Here is a 24,516-nt window from a genome sequence, read left to right as displayed (position 1 = left end):
GTGTGAGAGCTAGGGCAGCAAAGTCTGTTGTACAGATGGATGGAGAGAACACAACTGCCTTAGGCACCAGAGAACCCTGTGTTTGCTAGGGGTCTCATGCTCCCGAGGGGCCCCCAACCACAGCACATTATCTTATTTTGATATTTTGTAACATTGTTTCTCAAACCAACAAAAACCAGTATAACAATCTTGTGTCCTTTAATAAACCAGATGGGCAATAACTTTTATTTATATTTCCTTTAAAAGTGAAATATATCCCTGGTTATAGTACCAGTTTTTGGTAAGTAACAGGCTTCACAGTTTCATTAACTGTTTTACCACTGACAGTGCCTTTGATGTAGTTAAATCCTGCTGGTGGGCATCATCTACACTAAAACTAACATCATAGCCAGCCTCATGCACCTGCAATACCCTAGGCTGCAAGCCCCCCCCCCCCAAGTGATCTTTGACTGTGTGTGGGCCCCACAAATGCTGCTGCTGCTGGGTGTGCACAATTAGGACAAAATATATTAATTTTCCAATTAAGTACTTTATCAAAAGCATGGTTGTGATACGACCCTGTTAGGATAACGCTGATAAGTGAATGAACATGATCGAGGTAAGCACTAGAGATCAGTAGCCCCAGAGTGAAATATCTCAGTGCTCATCTTTGGTTTTAACAGTCAATGTTTCCAGTCTTCAGGGATGATATTCTGTTTCAGAGAATTTTATAATTACTGGCAGAACACCAGATACAACTCTCAACTGCTTTGCTCAAGAAGTCTGGGCAAAACCAAAATAATTGCAGAATAACAGGAACACTTTTTAAAAACAAAGACTTACATCTCTGTGAATTTGTGCTGAGCTGATACAGCTGAACTAATTTCCTGGCTGTGTTGGATTCTATAACCATCAGATATAAATACTGATCTGGAGCGGCCTTAGGTCAACTGACGCCCTAGGCAAAAGGGCTCCACAGTGCACCCCACCACACTACCCGCTGCCCCCATCCTGGTCTACCTACATCAAATGTTGTATCTTTCGGCTTTTCCCGGTTAGGGGTCGCCACAGCGAAACTCCGGTCCACTAATGATTGGCAGCAGATTTTTACGTACTGTGTTGCCAGCCCTGATGCACAACCTTCAATGAAGGTATGCCCATTCACGCATGTCTCCAAACAGAAGACGCTTTAGCTGAGAATCAAACAAGACGTCTTACTGTGAGGCGACAATGCTACCGCAGCACCACCACCGCAGCTACACCAAATAAATACTGGAAAAACACCCCTGCTACAGCGGCACCCTAGGCGGCTGCCTAGTTGGCCTATGCCTAAGGCCTGCAATGACACTGATAAGTATATTTTTTGCACTTGTTTTGCAGTGTACAGCATTTATAGATTTGCTTTATTGTTTCTGTCCTTCGTTGTCTGCTGTTTGTTTCTCAGGGTAGTTCAGTAGCTAGTTTCGGGGGGGGGGGGGTGTTGAGTCCACTTTCTTTTGAGCCAGCCCATCTTTGGCGTTAGCTATTAGCCAACACTCCTGTTTTATCTGATAGCCTGAGGTGTATTCTCTGTGTAGTACTTCTATTACAAAGACTTACACCTCCATGAACTTGTGCAGAGCTGATATAGCTGAGCTAATTTCCTGGCTGTGTTGGATTCCATAACCACTGGATTTTGTACACCTGTTTTGCATTGTACAGCATTTATTCTTACTTCACATTTAACAAGGTTCTTGTGGTCTATACTCTTGTGGCCAAACCCTTATCAAAACCCTCACAATGCCCCATTTGGGATGTACCTCACAAGATACTTCCAACAGCTGGAAAGACCACAAAAGTACCTCACCAAGAGGATTACTGGCCTCAAACATATGTCCTATGCAGCCCAACTGAAAAAGCTCCGGCTGTACTCAGTGGCATATCGCTTACTCAGAGGTGATCTCTGCCTGACTTACAAAGCCATGTCCAACTCAGAATTGATGGACATGCTCCACCTAAAGAAATCCAAGTCACTGCGAGCCACACGCTCTAGTGAGCTAAACCTCGCCACAACAATAAATAGAACATGCTGGAGGGATAGATTCCTGCAGCAGAGACTCCCCATGCTTTAGAACAAAATTCCTAACTACATTAGGCAGAGCCCCTCACTAACACTCTTCAAGAGAAAACTTGACGTGTGGATGGGTAACAGAAAACATACCCCTAGGATCACTTAACTGGCTCTTCTTGACAGAGGCTCAGTTAATTAATCAATGGGGCGGCTAGGCTTATAAATGCCCTCGGGCAGATAGCCTAGTACCTAGATATGAAACTATGAACCTATAAGCCTGCCCATTCAGAACATAATGTCTGGGCAATTCTCTTAGTTTCTTTTGCCAGCCTGGCCGGCATGGGCATACTGAGACAGTGTAGCAACTACCTCATATTTACTGATAGCCCTCTTCTCCTTGATCATAATTCTTCTACTTGCGAGAAATGCATGTGCATCAGTAACCTGGAGTCCATGCTTTCTCATGCCACAGTCAGTACTCCTGATAAAGAGGAGACTGCAAGTACACACACCACACCACTTGCATCACACAGCCAATCACAACACACACACAACACCTATGCAGAGGTCCTCAATAAAAACTTACCTACACAGCAGAGACCTCCAAAACACACTCACAAACATTTCACACACAACACCAAACACATCACACACAGCAGACAACACAACAGTGTCTCACATACACAGCCCATAAGGCAAACAACAAACCATCACAGCCCACAAGACATAGGTTCACAGGTAGGTGCTAGGCTATCGGCGCTGGGGCCTATATAAGCCTAGCCAAAAAGGTTCCCTGGCTTTCGCCACCCAAGAAAATTATTTTCCTCTGTCCTTGTCAAGCAGTGCCGCAGAAGTGATCCCCGGGGTGAATTTTCTATTTCCCATCCAGTCGTCAATATTTTTCTTAAAGAGGGCCAATGAGGAGCTTTACTTTACTGTTACAGAGTATGGGAAGTCTCTGGGACAGGAATCTATCCTCCAGCATGTTCTGTTTACTGTGGTGACAAGGTTTAGGTCCCTGGAGCATGTGGTTTGGAGAGATTGGGATTTATTTAAGTGTAGCATGTCCAACAGCTCTGGGTTTGACATAGCTTTGTATGTCAGGCAGAGACTGCCTCCGAGTAGGCGATATGCAATGGAGTAGAGCTGGAGACGGTCTGCGTATGGCATCTCTTTGAGGCCAGTAATCCTCTTACTGAGGTATTTTTGTGGCCTTTCCAATTGTTGTAGGTGTCTTGTGAGATACATGCCAAATGGGGCATTGTACTCTATAATGGGTCTGATGAGGGGTGAGTAGAGAGGAACAATGACCTCCTTTTTTCTAGAGGAGAACCCTTTTGTGATAAGGTGTGCCAAGTAGAAGGATTTCCTGACTACTGTGGCGATGTGGTTATCAAAGGAGAGACTACTGTCCACCTGTGTCCCAAGGTCTCTTATCACACTTTCAGTGTTTAGTGAGCTACCACCTATGTGGTAGTTCATGGGTACTGAGTTTTTCTGACAATGCACTTCTTGGCATTGAGTTCAAGGCCATGACTTTGACACCAAGCATCTGTCTCTGTGAGGCCCTTTTGTAGAATGCCTGCATCATTAGGTGATTCTATTATGGCTCCCAGTTTGCAGTCATCTGCGAACTTTGTTAGCCAAAGACCCTCTGTGTTGGCCTGCACTTCAGAGAAGTAGATACTGAACAGGAAAGGACCCAGGACAGAATCCTATGGTACTCTACTCATCACTGGTCTGAAGTCGGACTTGGAGTCAGCTACTTCTACTGTGTGGGTTCTGTCAGTGAGTCAGTTGGCCACCCATCTTGTGACAAAGGAATTTATGCCCAGTTTAGTGAGTTTATCTATAATTCCAGAGTGGAGGATGGTATCGAAAGCCTCAATGAGGTCAAGATAGGCTGTGTGCACTACCTCGCCCTCGTCTACGGCTCTAGTGACTGCTTCAAAGAAGTCAATCAGGTTTAGTAGATATGATCTACCGTTTACAAACCCAAACTGAGTGGGGTCCAGGGTTTGGAGGTTACATAGGTCTTTGTTTATAAGCTCCAAGATGATATGTTCCATGGCCTTGCAGACCAGGCTAGTCAGGCTAATGGGGCAGTAGTTTCCGGGGTCCGAGGTGGCACCCCCTTCATGGAGTGGGATAACTGTCACTGTGCGCCATTCAGTAGGCACACAGTTTAAGGTGAGGCTATGACTGAACATGGTACTTCGGTGGGGTGCCAGTTCATTCTGTAGTTCGTGCTGTATGCAGCCTGGGACGTTGTCTGGTCCCATGGATGCTGTGTGTTCTTGGCTTTGGAGAGTGTGGTCTTTACTTGCTCATCTGTGATTACAGGGGCTTTGCATTCCTCCTGTATTAAGATGGGCCTTTTGGAGGGTAAGAGGGGGTAAAGTTAGCACTGAATCTATCTGCCGGGATGTTGGCAATATTGGTTGGTTCTGTAGATTTAGTGCCATTGTGCTTCAGCTCAGAGCAGACCTGAGTGTTGCCATTGAGATTCTTGACATAGCTGTAGAATGCTTTGTGGTTGTCTTTGGAATCAGTGGCGATTTTATTTTCATAACAGGTTTTGCAGGATTTTATGAGAGATCTAAGCTTCTTGCTGAGGCTGACCATGGAGTTCCTCCACTCTTGGGATTTTACTCTTTTTTGCAACAGCTTCTTCCTTCTGTTGTAGAGTTTGTTTATGGCAGGGGACCACCAGATTGGCTTCCTTTTTTTGGAGGATAGTATCTTGTTTCTGTTGGGGACGGCACGATCCATGCACTTGTGTATGTGCTTATACAATGCATTTGTATAAGATTCAGCAGTCGTACCTCTATTTTACGTCTGCATGGGTATCGTGAAGTTTGCCACTTCTGTCTTAAGAAGCATGAAGTTGACTTTGGAGTATTTTTTGACGGTGGTTTCCTTAATGGAGGGTGGGATATGGATGTCTAGGGTGATTAGCCTGTGGTCGGATCTGACTAGCGAGGAGTTTACCGCTGTCGTGGAACACAGGTTACCCATATTGGTAATGACCAGGTCCAGGATATTGCTGCCCCTGGTGGGGGTGTGGACAAGATGATCCAAGGTGTTGGAATTTATGAATTCCAGAAAACGCTGAGCGAAAGAGTTGGTACATGAGTTTTCCCAGTTGATGGTGGGGTAGTTGAAATTACCCATAATTAAGGTATTTGGTTGTACCTTAATATTTTTCAGTATCTTAAGAAATGAAGAGTGTGAATCCTGGGGCATGGTGGGGGATATGTAACAAGCTACAGTCTGGATTGCAGTCTTGTCCAGTGTCAGTTGCACTCGGATAATTTCAGATGCATTATGTTGAGCAACTAGCCTGGAGGTGTGGATATCCTTAATGAATATGGACACACCTCTGCCTTTAGTGTTTCAGTCTAGGTTAGGTGGCCAAAAGGTGTGGTATGAATTATAGCCTGGTAATGCAGGGGTGCTCTCTGGAGCCTTGAACCAGATCTCTGTCACTGCACAGATGTCGATGTTCTCCATTTTAAGGAGTGCCTTGGGTGAGTGCATTTTGAGGTTTAGACTTTTAGCATTGAGTAGCATCATCCTCAGAGTTTGCTTGCTTGTACCTTTTACGGTGGTGAACTTAGCATTTGAACCTTGCCTAAAAAAAGACACTATAGGGGTGGCAACAGCCTTAGCCAGTATCCAGAATCCCAGGGGCAACAGGTGCAGGCCATCTCTGGCAAAGCATCGTGGTCTGTTGACCATGTCATCCCAGGCAGACAGATACTGGATCACCTTAGAATGACACTAGAAGCTTAACCAATTGTTGAAGTCAATCATTTTGTCCTTGTACTGTGGTATCATTCTGGGCGATGGCTGGATGCTACTCAGGACTAGGGTCATACCTGCCTGGGCTACAAGATACAAGAGCTCCTCCATGTCTCTTTTCATGTAGTCCAGTGAGGTACGTCTCAGGTCATTCACACCAACATGGACAATAACAGAGTCGTATTTGTACTTGTTGTGGAGTGACCAGAGTGCATGCATTATGTAGCGGAGCCTGGCACCTGACAGGCAGCTGACAGTAACTTTCTCCTTGTTTAGCCTGGTGAGTGGGACATCAATGTGCCTGACTATAGAGTCACCTATGACTAGTGTCTTGGGTACGTTGTTTTGACTTATGGGCTGAGGTTGAGTGGCACACTGATTTTGTGGGCTATGTGTCATTTGGGTAGTGTTGGGGGGTGGTGGTTGTCTGTGTTTCAGTTTGGGAAGTCTCTGTTGCATAGGCAGATTTTTATTGACAGCCTCCGTGAATGTGGGGGTGTGCTTTGTGTTTCTATGTGTGGGTTTTGAAGGACTATGTGCGAGTGTGGTGTTAACCTTCTCCTCTTGACTATCTAGTCCAGTCTTGGCTGGAGAGAGCTTGTCTTCCAGTTTGGCTATATAAGTGCATCTCTCACAGGTTGTAGTGTTGGGTGGTAGGAGGAGAGGGTTGTTGGTGTACATGAGGCAATTGCTACATTGCCCCAAGATGCCCAAATTCATTAGGTAGACAGGAGAAAACATCGAGAGATGACCCAAGGACATGCCCGGATAGGTGCTTATTAATTTAAGTACTAAGAACTGTTTTCCTCTTAACAAGTGAGGAAAGTCGATTGCTGTAGTAATTTGTAGTTTATTTAGTGCTTACAACGAGTTCTGAGCAAGTGCTGAGCACAAGGAAACAGTTTTGTGTGCTGAAACTAAAAAAAACTGGCTAGTTCTTGCTAAAACTAGCTAGTTTTAGCACAATCCCAAGAAGAGAAGCAGGCTACAGCCTGCTTGGTGCTCCACAGTGTTGTCCCAGATGATGCAAGGGTCTGCAGGCTTGTAGCCTTTTTTCTGGTAGATGCCTTGAATAGCAACCAGACCAATCAGGTATGTTAAGCACAGACACTCACTCTCCAACCAGAAAGTCGGGAATCAATGCACTCTGCTCCTACTCTCACCAGGATCAGAATATAAGCACAGATTCTAAGCTGTCGCCAATAAAGCAGTTATTAAGCTTTCTGGTGATCAGCAGTCTCCAGGAAAGAATGTAACTGCACTCCTTAACGTAACATAACGATAAACCAAACATACTAGTCATTGGTGACTCAATTGTGAGACACACCGATGTCACCCTCACCAGGCTTGACAAGGAGAAGGTCACGGTCAGTTGTCTGTCTGGTGCCAGAATCCACTACATCATGCACACTCTTAAGTCTCTCCACAACAAGTACAAGTATGACTATGTTACTGTCCATATTGGTGCGAATGACGTCAGACGTAACTTCCTGGTCTATATGGAGAGAGACATGATTGAGCTCTCAGTGTAGGTATGACACTAGCCCTAAGCAGCATCCTACCTTCACCAAGAATGATACCACAAAACCAACAAAAAATAACTGAGTTCAACAATTGGCTTAAATTCTGGTGTCATTCCAAGGGGATCCAGTATCTGTCTGCCTGGGATGACATGGTCAACAGGCCTCGATGCTTTGCCAGAGATGGCATCTTCCTGTCACTACTGGGTTTCTGGATCCTGGCCAAGGCTCTCGCCTCCCCCACTGTGGCTTTGTTAGGCAATACCCCAAAGACAAATCTTCCAGCATAAAAGATCCGTTAAAAAGCAAACTGAAGGTCATGCTGCTTAATGCTAGGAGCCTTAACCTGTAAATGCACTCACTGGAGGCTCTTCTTGCACTGGAAGATGCCGATGTCTGTGCGGCCACAGAAACTTGGTTCAGGGCTGCGGACAGCACCCCTGCCTTACCAGGCTATACCTCATTCCACACATTCCAACCCCAAAATGAGTTCAGGGAGACTAAGGGTGGTGGAGTCTCTGTCTTTATTAAGGACAGGCACACCTCTAGACTGGTTTGGGACAGGCACACCTCTAGACTGGTTTGCCAGGATGACGCACTGGAACTACTTGGAACTACTCCAGGTGCAACTGACAGTTGGCAAGACACCCATCCAAGTTATAGCAGCTACAGACCCCCCTCCATCACTCAGGACACCCACTCCTCTTACTTGGATCTACTTGACTCCATCAAGGTACCCCCTAACACCCTGATCCTTGGTAACTTCAATTACACCACCATAGATTGGGTGAACTATTCCTGATCTCACCCAACCGTAATCAAGCTAAAAAACTTTTCAAAAGCTGACTACAACCTCATAAAGGAGGGCATCTGTAGCTTCACATCACCACCACCCTCAGAGGATGCAGACAACTATGCTGAACAGTACGCCAATGCAGTATACAAGCACCTATACAACTGCATGGACTCAGCCATACCCAATAGAACTAAAACCCGCTACTCAAGGAAACACAAACTTGTTTGGTGGACATCCTCTATCAACAGGCTTTACAACAAAAGGAAGAAACTGTTGTCCAAAGGTAAAAAGGAACACATTCCAAATTAGAAAAACTTTCTCCTTAGCCTCGACAAGCAAATTAGCTCACTAGTGAAAGCCTCCAAAGCCAATTATGAATCAAAACTAGCCTCTGAAGCAAAGGAAAACCACAAAGCCTTCTTCAGTTACATCAGGAACCTCCACGACAAACCCCAGGTTTGTCCAGAATTACTACTTAACAGTGTCACTTACACCGATCGTGCTGACTTAGCCAACCTGCTAACAGATAGGTTCAGTGCAAACATCACCCCCCCCCGAAGGCCCTTTCGACATCCCTGATACTTGTCCCGCACCTCACATCTCTGTAGATCAAGGGCTAAAGCCCTGTCTAAGGCAAAGAACACAGCCTCCATGGGACCTGATCTCCAGTAAGAACTGGCTTTGCTACTGAACATGCTATTCAACCACAGCCTAAGTCCAGGCTTCATTCCAGAAGAGTGGAGAACTGCCAATGTCAATCCCTTGCACAAAGGTGGTGCCCCTACTGACCCTGGAAACTATCACCCCATTAGCTTGAAAAGTCTGATTTGTAAAGCCATGGAGCGTATTATTATGGACCTCATAAACAAGGATATAGCAATCTCCAAGCACTTGACCTCACCCAGCTTGGATTTGTCAAGGGCAGATCTTGCCTGTTGAACCTGGTTGACTTCTCCGAGATGTTCACCAAGGCCCTGGATGAGGGAAAGTCACTGCATACAGCTTACCTTGACTTGGCCAACACCTTTGTCACAATCCCCCACTCGGGCATCATCAAGAAGCTAACATAACTTGGTGTAAATCCCTATCTCATCCGGTGGGTGGCCAACTGGCTCACCGACAGAACCCTCAAAGTCAAAATAGGTGCCTCTACCTGAGACAGCAGACCTGTTACTAGTGGAGTTCCCCAGTGATCTGTTCTGTGACCCCTACTGTTTGGCATCTACTTTTCAGAGATTCAGGCAAAGACAAAAGACCTGTGGCTGACCAAGTTTGCTGACGACTGTAAGTTGGGTGCTGTCATTGACTCCCCAAATGATGTTAACATACTGCAGGAGGGTCTCACAGCAACTAATGACTGGTGCCACAGTCATGGCCTCAAGCTAAATGCAAAAATATGCATCATACCATTCGTCAAAAACACGGCCCCTGCTGATTACCACATCAATGGCAACCACCTAAGCACACAACCTGTGGTGAGAGACCTGGGTACTCAGATTGCCAACAAGCTCACATTTGGCCATCATGTAGCAGCAGTGGTCAGAAAAGCCTTTTACTTGGTTCATCTCATTAAGTAAAGGGATTGGATCTAGAAATGTTATTGTTTTTCGGCTTTTCCCGGTTAGGGGTTGCCACAGCGGAACTCCGGTCTGCTAATGATAGGCAGTAGATTTTTATGTGCCGAGTTGCCAGCTCTGACACACAACCTTCAACGAAGGTACACCCATTCACGCATGTCTCCACACAGAAGCTGAGAATCGAACAGGACAACGTCTTACTGTGAGGCGACAACGCTACCGCAGCACCACCACCGCAGTTTGGATTAAATAAATAAATCCAATAAGGAGTACAACGAAATGTAATGAAACCCTTTTGGGTTGATACACCTATTGTAATTGTAGTCAGGAAGCAGAATGGGCTCTGACTGAAGACTGGATAGATGTTGTAACCAATGCAGGTATGACTGACAGGCTTTTGACATCCATACTGGATGAGAGACAGGATTTTGAGACTGCTGTACCTGTACTGCCCAATGAAGAATCCTCATGAATAAATGAACATAAGAGACCACAAAGCTGGAGGCAGCTTTGAGGCCTAACGGCTTTGACAGAGGCCACTGTTGAGAGTCACTGAGCTGAATGAACAGAGGCTACTACTTTCTGAAGGGATGAAATCCAGTACTAGGGAAAAAATGTAAGACTGACTACCAGACCATAAGGTGCAGCCTACAGTGTGACAGTCTGAACTATCAGAGAAGCTAAAGAGGAGCTTCCAAAGGAAGAAAACAGTTTGAGCGAAGACTCTTCCTGGTTAATCAGAGCATCTTAAGATGTGACAGCACAGAGGCATTCACCTAGATAAGGGAAAATCTTGGATCCGTGCAATATTTCGGGCCTGCTTCTACACACATGTACTTTGAAATGCCTACAAGCTAAGAAGTGACTAAAGCATATGGTCCTGAATTGTAAATTATTCCCTCTGACATGAAAGCACAGAAACCTTTTTGACTTGTCTATCCTGATGAATCAGGTGGCATCTTGTAGGATTACAGAGCACATCCAGCCTTTTTCTAATAGGCATGGCAGAATAGACTGCACCGTGACTACCCAAAAGGTTTCTTTACGGATGAAGATATTCTGGCTACCGCTATCTAGAATAGGCCTGATGGCCTTTATTTTTACTAGCAACAAAAAATAGTAATCATCAACCCCTTTTCTCTCCATTTTCTATCTGGGGTTGGGGTGTCACAAAATGTCACCATCTCTCTCAACAGAACACCACTCTCCTATCTTCTTTGACAGTCATGTCTGACTGTCTCAGGACTTCTCTTACACAATCCATCCATCTCGTTGCTGGTCATCCTCACTTCCTCTTGCCTCCTTCCTGTCAGTCCCAAGTCTTCTTCACCAGATGGTCGGAACATAGTTTTCACTGACAGATCAGTTTATTAAGATCAGGAATGGGTAGGTTTGGTCTGGTGGGGCTTCTTGAATGATTCAGTTGTCAAACAGCCTAAGCATCTCCTTCCTTGCCAAATGTGTCTGACTGAGTGGGGCATCTGCCAACAGAAGAGACAGAAACAGGGTAATGGAAAGTTGGTGTTATGCAAACTAGGATATTTTCCTTTATCTAGCTGTTCATGTATATGTTTCTCTAAGTCTGGGAATGTACAGAAAACTTCTCCTCAATGTCCCCAGAGTCTGAAAGTCAAGCAAGGCACTGAGATTACTGTGATATGCCTTGCAGATGAACACATATTTCTCATCAAAGTAAGAACCTCAACTGAAAGTGGACTAAAGGGTTTGCTACCCTACCATACTCCTGTTGTTGCTGCTGTGAACTGTGACAGAAGCACATTTAGTGCTGGTTCTTGTGTCTTAACAAAAGTACACTGTTGAGAGTGAAATTTCACAAACATAACAGTGACTGCCTTGTCTCTCACTTCATATTTTTTAAGGTGCTGAGAAAAGTTGGTTCCAAGCAGGAAGGGTCCAGAAAAGTCATCTTGACATCCTGTGCAGACAGTTAATCTTAGCTGGGGTACCAGTGTACAGAAATGTGGGACTCTGCTACCCTGGATGTATCTTTGCAAAAGTATATGTAACTAAGAATTCACAAGATGTACTGGTTGGAACATGCACACGTCCAAGGCCAAATTTTACTCCACAATGGACACTTGCCAACTTCTTCAATGCTGCATTTTGTTTGCCAAGACTTTGGAAATACACAGTGTAGGTTAAACTGTTCAGTCCGTACAAAGATACTGTAACAGATGCAAACACACTTTCTTATAGTTGTCCATCACTATGGACTTATCTGGCAGATGGACAGCTCTCAGATGTGGGAGTTTTACAAACAGCTGTTGTAGAAATGGTAATTTCCAGTTTGGAAGACTCTGCCCAAACCAGTACTCACAGCAGAGTGGAAGACTTGATCTTTCTTTCAGTATTCCTAGTTATATCTTTCAATATATCCATTGGGGGATAAATCATCCTATTGTTTTGGGTGTAAAGTAGCAGGCCTGTTATCTTTACTGGGAAGAGAGAGAGAGAATAAGGTCAGAAAGCCAGCATCTCCTCCCCCATTGCATCACTTATTTCCCAAACTAAGCAGCCCTCTTCCTCTTCACCATGGTCTCTCCCTTTTAATTTCTTTGAGACTTTTGGGTTTATAATACCGTGATGGAAACGGACCCCATTCCTAAGTCAAACTATGATTAAAGTTCATGAAATTAGTATTACTTCAATATTTAACATTAGCCAAAAGTGCTCGTCGCAGCACTCGCAATGTGCCCAGAAATGACTCCTCTTATAATTCATACTGATTACATGTATCAGTAGCATGTCTAAATATAACTATAAATTATTTTCTTTATGAGACCCATTGATTCTACTACTACTGGAACTGTCTGGGTATCATCCCACATTGCTCTAGTTTCTAAATGCAAATCCTGGTATTTTATGACTTTGTGTCTCCTCTGTCCATAAGACACTGTAACCACTGTGATGACACACCTGTGGTCATTTCTTCAGTGATCAAGACCAAATACATACTAAAATCATTTTATGGGACTGAGAGATAGAGATGCTGGAGGGGGGGGGGGTCCTATGCTCAGACAATGAAGTAGACTGCCAAAACAACATGGAAATTTAAGGAAGGTCTCTTTTAGGCCGAAAGCTATACTGGGACAAGAAAAACTGGATGCTAAGGCAGTTAATGCCAGAAAAACTGGAAGCATCAATATTAAGGAAATGAGAGTATGGTCGTACCTGGGGCTCCCAGTGCTAGTCCCGAATCCAGACTGCCTGATGTCAAGGCATCTAACGCTGGAAACATATGTTATTAATTGATGTAGAAGGCTCCAGCAAAATACATCAAAACAGGGATGCTGGAAGAAAGAATGCAGAAGGACCCAACTGTGGTAGTGAATAAGTTTGAGCTGTAGGTACAAGAATCAAAACCGGTGATAGAGTTACCAATGCTGCTGAAACAGGCACCAGGGAAAGCTCCTCGATTCACTGGGGACAGAGGTAACTTTCTTTGACCACTAGGCTTCATACATGCAAATGGTTCCCATCAATTTGTCATTATACAATGGTAAAGGCAGGGAAAACTCTGAAAGACCTCAGTATTTCAGGCTTTGAATAAACAGCAGGGGCCTGAACAAGAAAAGTGGGAGGGGAAATGCACTGTAGTACAATAATCAAATGAATAATTTTTCTACTTGGAAAGCTAAGATTGCTCAGCAGAAAGGTTGAAAGCTTGATGTATTGGTGCTCTGTCAGAATGGTAACCACAACTTGCGATAGGAAAAGCCTGCAAAGTTTTCTCCTTCTCTGGTAGGAATGATAAATCACAGTCTACTTGAAATAAGACAGAGATAAGTATTGTGAAAAAAGAAAAAGAAAATGAAATATGCAGTGAAACAGCAGTCAAATAACTGTTAGTGCAGCAACAATAAAGTGAAGCAAGGGAATGTCTGATTTAAGATGGGAAGGCCTCTGGTAGCAAGTGAAAGTTTTGTCTTGTTGAATACTCTCAATAACTGCTGCATCAGTCCTAATAGTTAACAGAGATTTTACCTCATCTTAAATCTTTTGTTCCTCAGTTGATTTCAGTCAGTTTGAATTTTTCCACAATTAACTGCAAAGGTGAAAGACTTTTCCTTCTGTAGTCCTTTTTTCCCCCACACACTTTACTTTACACAGGCATTCCTGGATATTTTTTTTCTTAAGCTTCTCATGGCAAGTTTTAGTGCCTAAGTCTCATGTAATACTTTTCGTCAAGACTCAACACTTTACTTTAAAAAGTATAATAATCCATGTTCTGCCTTTCAGATTACAACAGTTTTCAAGCTTTCATGAAGTTTCTTATTCAACTTTTTCTTCCTTCTAATTCTCTCTCTCACTTTTGGATTACTGAAACACCCTCCTTTTTGTTTACTAGCTGCCAATTCCTCTAGTGCATACTACCTCCTGTAATGCCCTACATACCTACATCCCAGATCTGTATTTGATTAATCATTCCTTTGCATGCCACATGGTCTATCATCTACTGAAACTTCCTTAAGAGCATTTTCAGAAAAAACACATTAAATTCATAGTTTCATAGGGTGGTACTAGGCTATCAGCCCTAGGGCCAATACAAGCCTAGCCATAACAATTCCCTTGGCTATTTCTTCCCACACTATTTACTTCCCTGGACCCCTGTCTAGCAGGGCGACTGACGTGATCCCCGGGGTGAATATAGGTTCATAGGTTGGTACTAGGCTATCAGCCCTAGGGCCTTATACAAGCCTAGCCATAACAATTCCCTTGGCTATTTCTTCCCACACTATTTACTTCCCTGGACCCCTGTCTAGCAGGGTGACTGACGTGATCCCCGGGGTGAATATAGGTTCATAGGTTGGTACTAGGCTATCAGCCCTAGGGCCTATACAAGCCTAGCCATAACAATTCCCTGGCTATTTCTTCCCACACTATTTACTTCCCTGGACCCCTGTCTAGCAGGGTGACTGACGTGATCCCCGGGGTGAATATAGGTTCATAGGTTGGTACTAGGCTATCAGCCCTAGGGCCTATACAAGCCTAGCCATAACAATTCCCTGGCTATTTCTTCCCACACTATTTACTTCCCTGGACCCCTGTCTAGCAGGGTGACTGACGTGATCCCCGGGGTGAATATAGGTTCATAGGTTGGTACTAGGCTATCAGCCCTAAGGCCTATACAAGCCTAGCCATAACAATTCCCTGGCTATTTCTTACCACACTATTTACTTCCCGGACCCCTGTCTAGCAGGGTGACTGATGTGATCCCCAGGGTGAATATAGGTTCATAGGTTGGTACTAGGCTATCAGCCCTAGGGCCTATACAAGCCCAGCCATAACAATTCCCTGGCTATTTCTTCCCACACTATTTACTTCCCTGTTCTTCTCTGCACTTTAAAAAAAATTAAAAGGCTGTTATGTGCAGTTACTTATCTAGTTTATCTAGAGCTCTTGTGCAATACTCCCGTCTCTAAGTTGAAGAGCAAGGAAAAAGTAAACTACCTCTTAAAGATGAGGACTTTAAAAAATGCAGCAAACCTCTTGAACAAATGCAAAAATTTAATAAACAGCTTGCTACAATTAAAATACCCCACACTAAGCTCTTCAGCACTTTAGCCATCACTGCAGACTTGAATTTCTGAATGCCAGTAGTGCCCTACTACAATATCAACATCTGTCAATTGAGCCTACTAACACCTTGCACCTGGGAAGGCCCTTTGCTCCACTGTAGCTAAGCCTCTGCGATGTTGTATGTTCTGATTAATTTAACTTCCAATGCCTATTTTTAAGTGTATTTGTTAGCTAATTAAGTGATTCACTTCAGTCTTATTTGCCAATTTTTTAATATTTCCTGCATCCCAATGACACCTGCTTTAGGCACAAAATTTCCAAGCATTAGATCACAAACCTTCAATGTCTTGTCAGTGCAAATGAAAATCAGAAAAAAAAGGTCCTTGTTTACCAAAATGTTACAGGCTTGCTTCAGTAATGGAAACACAGAGAGTAACCTGCATGACAACTGTTCAATCACTATAATTAGCTGGGAGGAACATTTTTTATGGGATCACAAAAGGTGTTACTATATTTAAATAAACCAAAAGCATACATCTATAAAAATACTACTCATGTTTTTGTCTTACCTAAAATAAAATTATTTTGGGCAAGCTGTGAATTTCTGACTTTCTTGTTCAGTGTACATCCTGGGTCTAAATCAACATCTGACATAATCCCAGCATCATGAAACTGTTGACAAACCTACATTCAGAAAAAGAAAAGAGGAGGTGGTCGTAAGTAATACATATTCAGTCATTCAGAAATATTTTTCACTTTTACAGTCTAAAATTAAATACATAATTGAGGAAGTACCCAACAGAGATGCTCTGTTTCTGCTTGACTGCAAAATTCATTTAGGATAACTTTTTTTTTTACATGTAAAGACAGAAAGATTTACCAGATACATCACATGGAAGACATTAACAATTGCTGCTCTGTATATTATGATATTAAATGAATGTTGTCACTTTCTTAAGCATGCACATTTCACAATGCATGTTATTTTCTGCTAAAGTATTGACGAAAAAGCTAAAATTTATTTTGTAAAAACAGATGGTATGTTTTTTTGAAGTTTCGGGTCTACTGTAAAACTCTTTCTCCATACAGACCTAACCGCAAAGTGATACAATGTTATGCTCTACAGACATTTACATAAACTATCAAAGTATTCTGGGTAATCAGATATGTCATTTCTTTAGTACACTTACACTTTGGTCTCAGTACTACATCATATATATGTTCATTCTCAACATAAGGTATTTCATATGCAATATTCAGTTGATAATGACTTTCCAGTACATAAAGGCTTCTGTAGCTGCAACAGCACTGAAATACGTTACCCTATATACTATATGAAGTAGGGAAATATTATGGGTTCAAGTCCATCCTGATGCAATACTTTGAAATTGTAACTCCAGATTCCTGTCGTGTTCTAATGTTAGCCTTTGTCTGGGCACTAGTTTTAGGTATTCCCCTGAATAAGAGTTGTACCTCGGCCATCTGGCTTTCATGGTGCTGCAGATGAAAGAACATCAGTGCAAATGGATGCCTTCATTTCTGAAACGCATCTCATCTGAAAAGTAATTTTGTTTCAGTTTTAGCCAGCCATGACCTAAAATACGCTTTAGTTTCCTAGAAGATCTTTTCTGGTTGCTACTATATCTGGTTGGAGATTTTCTAAGCTTTAGCCTCCTTGGCAAGAAAAGTCCCAATTTGTTTGTCCTAAAGATGAAGACCGTCAAACCCTAGACCAAGAAGTATAGAACTGAGGCTAAGGTTTTTCAGAAAGAAGCAGTATGCATACCAGCACCTCATCTACAGCAATGCAAAATGAGGGGGGAGTGCCAGGGTGCATCTGATGTAAGCAGACAATTTGGTATTCTGTGGATATGGATGGTTAAGAGTGATCAGACAGCAGACTGCAGACAGCAACACTATGGCAAAGCCGCCATTCTGCATGGCTATCATATTGTACAGTATGCATTACAAAGAGGATGGCAAACCTCTTTCTGGGGCAATCACAGCCCACCATAGTGATGCTGAAAGGCATCAGGGAAAGCTCGTCTCACAGTACTGATGCAGCAGTAAAATCAGCTGCATGTTTTTGGGAACAATCCTCAGTACAGCTCAGTATCACATCAACTTTTTCTAGGAAATGTTTACAAAATGCTACAACATACACACAAGTTCCAGACTGGCAATACATTCCCAGGACTAACCCTCAAACCCAAGTTCCTGAATGATTTAAGCTTTACTGTGCAGGTTAAAGGCTTTTTTTGGGGGGAAATCATGTAGGATCCCCTACCATAACGCTACATCTTAAACACCATCTTCACAAATAAAACAAGACTCTTCCTGTATTCCCTAGGAAAGATTTTAACTTTTATTTTAGGGCTATAAGGGGATGCCTGCTTCTTTTGCTGAACCCTGATGATTTTTGCCAGACTATTTCCCATAAGGTAGCTGAGACAGAAGATAGCGCCCACCTTTTAAAATCATACCTGATCTAATATTCTTAAGTAAGACATCTACAGCTTTTTATGTCTTTTCATTTTAAACAAGAAATATCTTTATTAAATTATGATGCATGACAGACCATGCTACATTTATATGAATGAAAATAAACCACAGAAGCACAAATATTATAAATTCCAAACTTTGCCAACACAACTGTAGCTGCAAACTTTATACATCAATTTTAATATATCCAGCCACTGCTGTCAACCATTGCATAACTCATTCAAAACCAGCCTTCTTGTAAACCTTGTTTCTCCTCTGCATATACTGATCCCACAGTTCCCATTTTTTTCCTATGTAACTTGTTCCTACCCTTTTCTAAAGATCCCATTTCCAGTTGGTTTTATCTCTGTTATTATCTTCGCTACTTCTAGTAAAGTTGGTTTAGACTTTGATTTCCATTTTCTAGTAATCGCTTTTTTGGCAGTCATCATAATTGAACTCGGCAAGGTGGCCTTAATATGTCTAGGCAATTCCGATTCTGTATCATCGCTCAAAAAAATCATTTCCCTAGTCACTCCAATTTGCTCACCCAGCACCTCCGACAGAGCAGTTCGCAGAGAATCTTTAAAGTCTGCCAACTCATTACACTCCCAGAAAATTTGTTCCCAGTTACCACTTTCTTCCCCATCATACATCCGTCACTTGCAGTCTACCTAAGGAAAACTTCTTTGCAATCTGCTTAGGGTATAAAAATGCATATGTAAACACTTCCCAGCAAAGTCCCCAAATCTTCTAGATTTTGTTGCATATTTGGGAGACATACATATATCCCCCATTGTTTCTTTGTGAATTGCTTATCTAGCCTCTCTTCCCAATCCTTCCTAACCTCCTATGATCGATTCTTAGTTATCTTGCAATATTTTATTTGCTCTAATTTTTCTTTTCTTAACAGCAACTTCTGTTCTAGATTATACTAAAAATTCTACCAGTGCTGACCTTTTGTTTAGGACCCCCCTACTTCTTTCTCTTCACCTATACTCTGATATATCAATCCTTGATATGGAAGGCAATCTATAGCCTGCAGTCCAAATAAATTCTTGGCATCTTCCCATTCTAACACCTTTCCCTCTCTAGTTATTTGCTCCCAATACCTTGGTTCCTTTGCCAGTTTTCCCCAATATATTCCCACTTCCTCTTGTCTACTCTCTGTATCCCTAACTGCAGTTACCTCTACTGGCAGACTCGCCTTTCTCTATTCCTGTGTTGGCTTAATTCTTAGAAGACCTTCTGCTACTTTATGAATATAATATTCTGTACTTTATGAATATAATATTCTGTAGGATTATTGTTCTCCTTAAAGGTCTGCATCCAAAATCCCAGTCTCTCCCTGTTACTTGAGCTTCTTCCCTGTTTCATCATTATTTCTTTCCACTTCGAATTACAGTTTTTGGCTTCTGCTATGTATAGTAGCCTTAACTGTGTTGCTCTGAAATACCCCTTCAGCTTGGGTGATCCCGATCCTCCCTGTTCTACAAGATTATTCCACTTGACTCTTGTCGTGTTCCCCTCCCAGATAAAATCCTTCAACTCTTTTGAGCTTTTCGACTACTGTTTGTGCCTATATTACTGTTTTATTACCTTATTTTCCTGTTTTTGTGAGCTTATATTGTTGATTGCACTTGTGGGCTAAAGTATTGCTTAAAAGTAACAAACAGGCTAATACACTCAAGTGTACCAGCCTTTGATAGCAATTTAGTCGAAAACAAAGCATTTACTGCATTTTTTTCTGTCTGTTTGCAAAAAAACAAAAAAAACCCAAAAATATTTCTCCTTTCCTAAACTTTCCTAGCTAGTTGTTCCAGTGATCAGATTTTGCTGATCCCTGGGCTTTGTATTTGGTTTCTGTGTTCCTCCATTTTCTTGTGTGGCCAGAGGTAGTTTCTTTACTCACCAGTGGGAGTGGGGAGTACTGAGCTGCTTGTTTGTCCTCAGAGGAGTGGTTAGAAGCAGCAACTAGTAATTTGTCGGCCATTTTGGGTCATTTCCTGTTTTTCCAGCCCCCTGCTATAAAGCACGCTTTGGCAGGCTTTTCTGGCATTAGAGAACTAGGCATAGCTCCTCGTGGTCCCCTGCAGAGTTCCTAAGCCAGCAGAGAGCAGAAAAAGCAACTTTCTTGATCATAAGTATTTTTAAAACTTTTAGTTTGCATTTTCGATCTTTTGAGCTTTTCGACTACTGTTTGTGCCTATATTACTGTTTTATTACCTTATTTTCCTGTTTTTGTGAGCTTATATTGTTGATTGCACTTGTGGGCTAAAGTATTGCTTAAAAGTAACAAACAGGCTAATACACTCAAGTGTACCAGCCTTTGATAGGAATTTAGTCGAAAACAAAGCATTTACTGCATTTTTCTGTCTGTTTGCAAAAAAACAAAAAAAAAAAAAAATATTTCTCCTTTCCTAAACTTTCCTAGCTAGTTGTTCCAGTGATCAGATTTTGCTGATCCCTGGGCTTTGTATTTGGTTTCTGTGTTCCTCCATTTTCTTGTGTGGCCAGAGGTAGTTTCTTTACTCACCAGTGGGAGTGGGGAGTACTGAGCTGCTTGTTTGTCCTCAGAGGAGTGGTTAGAAGCAGCAACTAGTAATTTGTCGGCCATTTTGGGTCATTTCCTGTTTTTTCCAGCCCCCTGCTATAGAGCACGCTTTGGCAGGCTTTTCTGGCATTAGAGAACTAGGCATAGCTCCTCGTGGTCCCCTGCAGAGTTCCTAAGCCAGCAGAGAGCAGAAAAAGCAACTTTCTTGATCATAAGTATTTTTTAAACTTTTTAGTTTGCATTTTTCGATCTTTTGAGCTTTTCGACTACTGTTTGTGCCTATATTACTGTTTTATTACCTTATTTTCCTGTTTTTGTGAGCTTATATTGTTGATTGCACTTGTGGGCTAAAGTATTGCGTAAAAGTAACAAACAGGCTAATACACTCAAGTGTACCAGCCTTTGATAGCAATTTAGTCGAAAACAAAAGTAATTTGTCGGCCATTTTGGGTCATTTCCTGTTTTTTTCCAGCCCCCTGCTATAAAGCGCGATTTAGCGCGGAGCTGCTACCGTTGCACACTAGGGCAACGCCGGTTAATCAGATTTAAACTATTAGGGCTACCTAAAGTCCACTCTTCAAATTTTCCCTTAAAACTACCTTCCTCAAAGTACACTACTGTTCTATTTAGTGTATCCTACAACTATAAATTATCTTTACTTGACTCCCAAGTAGACTATTCTCTATCTGTATAGCGAAGCACTTGCTCCTACAGTACTTATCACCTCGATACAGCACTCTTGTTATAGAAAGTACCCCCAAAAAAGCAAACCCCATTTCTCGGTCACCCACATCCCCCAGAACCTTTTCTTAAGTTTTTCTGTCTATTCCTTCTAGCATGTCGAGGGATCAGTTGCTAATGTCCTCTCCTGCTCAGCTGGTGAACCTGGGAATATTGAGGCAATGTTACAATTGCCTCATGTACCTGAACAACCCTCTCCTCCTCCCACAAAACACAAATACATGCGAGAGATGCAACTATACGGCCAAAATGGAGGCTGAGCTCTCTCAACATAGGATTGGCATGACCAGACAGGAGGAGAAGGTAACCACACACACTATAGACCCAGTCTCACATAATACCATCACAACCTCAAATCATACACATAAACACACAAAGACATACTCGGAGGCTCTGATCAAAAATCTACCAAAACAGCAGAGGCCACCAAAGCAGACACCCAAACAACTACCACCTCAGAACACAACACCTGCAACACATAGACCACACAGTCAGAGTGTCAAGCAGTCACAGCCCTTAAGGCCAAACACAATGCCAGACACACTAGTCATTGGTGACTCCATAGTCAGACACACTGGCGTCCCGCTCACCAGACTGAGTAAGGAGAAGGTCACAGTAAGCTGCCTGTCGGGTGCTAGAATCCGCCACATAACGCATGCACTCAGGTCTCTCAACAGCAGGTACAAGTGCGACTCAATCATTGTCCACGCCGGTGTTAACGACCTGAGACGTACCTCCTTGGACTACATGAAAGAGACATAGAGGAGCTCTCTGATTATGTAGCCCAAGCAGGTATGACCCTGACCTTGAGCAGTATCCTACCTTCACCAAGAATGATGCCACAATACAGAGATAAGATGATCAGCTTTAACAATTGGCTTAAACTCTGGTGTCATTCAAAGGGGATCCAATGTCTGTCTGCCTGGGATGACAAGCTGGACAAGCCACGCTGCTTCGCAAGGGCGGCTTGCACTTGTCACCCTGGGATTCGGATTTTGGCAAAGGCTCTTGCCACCCCATAGTGCCTTTTTAGGCAAGGCTCAAATTCTAAACCTACCACCCTAGAACAAAACAAAGAAAAAACTAAGGGTAATGCTGCTCAATGCCAGAAGTCTCAACCTCAAGATGCACGCACTCGAGGCCCTTCTCAGTATGGAGAACATCGATGTCTGTGCTGTGACAGAAACCTGGTTCAAGGCTCCTGAGAGCACCCCAGCACTATCAGGTTTTACCTCATATCATGCGTTCCGGCCCCAAAACCCGGACAATACCAAGAAAGGAGGAGGGGTATCCATATTCATCAAGGACACCCACACATCAAGATTGGTGGCATCGCACGATGCATCGGAAACCATCCAGGTGCAATTAATCATAGGCAAGATTGCTCTGCAATTTGTAGCATGTTACAAGCCACCCTCGCAAACTCAGGAACCTCATATGGCCTTCCTGAAAACACTGGAGGGGATAAATGTATCTCCGAACACCATCATACTAGGTGACTTCAACTACCCTAATATAGACTGGGAACACTACTCAAGCCCAAACACTCTAGCCCAAAAGTTCCTGGAATTCATAAACTCAAATGCCATGGAACAACTAGTCACCATCCCCACAAGAGGAGAAAACATACTTGATCTCATCATCACGAACATGGGAGCACAATGTTCAACGCCGGAAGTATACCCCTCACTGGTGAGATCTGATCACAAACTAATCTCGCTGGAGGTCCTCATCCGCCCCACCGAAATGAAAAGACCACAGTAAAGAACTTCTCGAAGCCGACTTCACACTTCTAAAGACTAGTGTGGTCTCCTTTAAGGCCCTGAGTCGGCGGTTAACATTACTCAAACCGCTGAATCACTTACAAATGCCTTCTACCAGCACCTGCAGGCTGCATGGATCAGGCAATCCCAAGCAAAACAAAGACTCTTTGTACCAAAGGCAAGCGTCCAGTCTGGTGGACCCCAGCCATAAACAAACTCTACAACAAAAGGAGAAAGCTACTACAAGATAGAGCAAAATCCTTAAAAGGTAAGACACCGCTGATCACTATAAGTAAAAGCTAAGAGCTCTCATAAAATCATCCAAAGCTAATTTTGAGAAAAAATAGCTAAGGACTCTAAAGACAACCATAAGGCATTCTTTAGCTATGTCAGAAACCTAGGAGGAAACTCCCAGATATGCTCAGAATTAGTTCAAAATGATGTGAAGATTACTGATCCTACAGACATTGCCAACATACTGGCTGACAGGTTCAGTGCAAACTTCTCCCCTAAAGGAGAGATATCTATACCAAATGATTGTAGCCCCCAAACATCTCTAGCCCAGGTGAGAACTGCTCTCTCCAAGGCAAAGAACACAGCATCCATGGGACCTGATGGTGTCCCCGGCTGTGTGCTCCATGAACTCAATGAGGAATTAAACCCACAGTTAGGACAGCTGTTTAATCTTAGTCTCACCTCCGGATCATTACCCAGGAGTGGCGCTGGCGACTGTGGCCCCACTCCACAAAGGCGGTGCCTCCACCGACCCTGGAAATTACCGTCCCATTAGCTTGACAAGCCTTGTCTGCAAAGCCATGGAGAGGATCATAATGGATCTCATAAATAAAGACATAGGGAACTTGCAGACTTTGGATCCAACCCAGTTTGGCTTTGTCAAAGGCAGATCATGCCTTTTAAACTTGGTTGACTTTTTGAAACAGTCACCAAGGCCATTGACGAGGGAAAGGCAGTCCATACAGCCTACCTAGACCTGGCGAAGGCTTTTGATACAATACCTCACTCGGGTATCATTGAAAAACTCATCAACTTAAATGTAAACCCATACATTACAAGATGGGTTGCAAACTGGCTGAGTGACAGAACCCACAGGGTCAGAGTTGCTGGCGCCATGTCAGACTCAAAGCCTGTCACAAGTGGTGTCCCACAGGGCTCAGTCCTGGGCCCACTCTTGTTTGGCATCTACATTTCTGAAGTACAAGCAAACACAGGAGGGTTATGGCTGACAAAGTTTGCAGATGACTGCAAACTGGGCCGTGGTTGAAAACACATCCAACACAGATATCCTTCAGAAGGGTCTCACAGAAGCGGATAACTGGTGCCAGAGCCATGGCCTAAAGTTAAATGCCAAGAAATGCATAGTCATACCCTTCGGGAAAAATAAGGTTACCCCTAGCTACCATATAGGTGGCAATCACCTGAACACAGAAGAAGTTATTAGGGACCTGGGAACCCAGGTTGACAGTAGCCTTTCATTCAACACTCATATTGCTAAAGTAGTTAGGAAGACCTTCTACATTGCCCACCTTATCATGAAGGGATTCACATCTAGATCAAGGGAAGTCATAGTCTCCCTATACTCATCACTCATCAGACCAATGATCGAGTACAATGCCCCATTGAATGTATCTGACCCGACACTTGCAGCAGCTGGAGAGGCCACAAAGTTCCTCACCAAAAGGATAAAGGGTC

General features: G+C 43.1%; 1 protein-coding gene across 1 annotated transcript in view; it reads right to left on the bottom strand.

The window, feature by feature from the left end:
* Window positions 1–24,516, bottom strand: part of TARS1 (threonyl-tRNA synthetase 1) — a 767,350-nt gene that overhangs the window by 66,494 nt on the left and 676,340 nt on the right. Inside the window, exon 18 of the mRNA XM_044073446.1 lies at window positions 15,837–15,951. Within this exon, the coding sequence (XP_043929381.1) occupies window positions 15,837–15,951 (115 nt within the window). The remainder of the gene's footprint in view (window positions 1–15,836; window positions 15,952–24,516) is intronic.

The sequence above is a fragment of the Protopterus annectens genome, chromosome 1.part1 (genome assembly GCF_019279795.1).
Source record: "Protopterus annectens isolate FY-2018-M chromosome 1.part1, PAN1.0, whole genome shotgun sequence".
Classification (NCBI taxonomy): domain Eukaryota; kingdom Metazoa; phylum Chordata; order Ceratodontiformes; family Protopteridae; genus Protopterus; species Protopterus annectens.
Note: the sequence above shows the minus strand (reverse complement) of the source record. Positions and strands in the feature narration are given on the sequence as shown.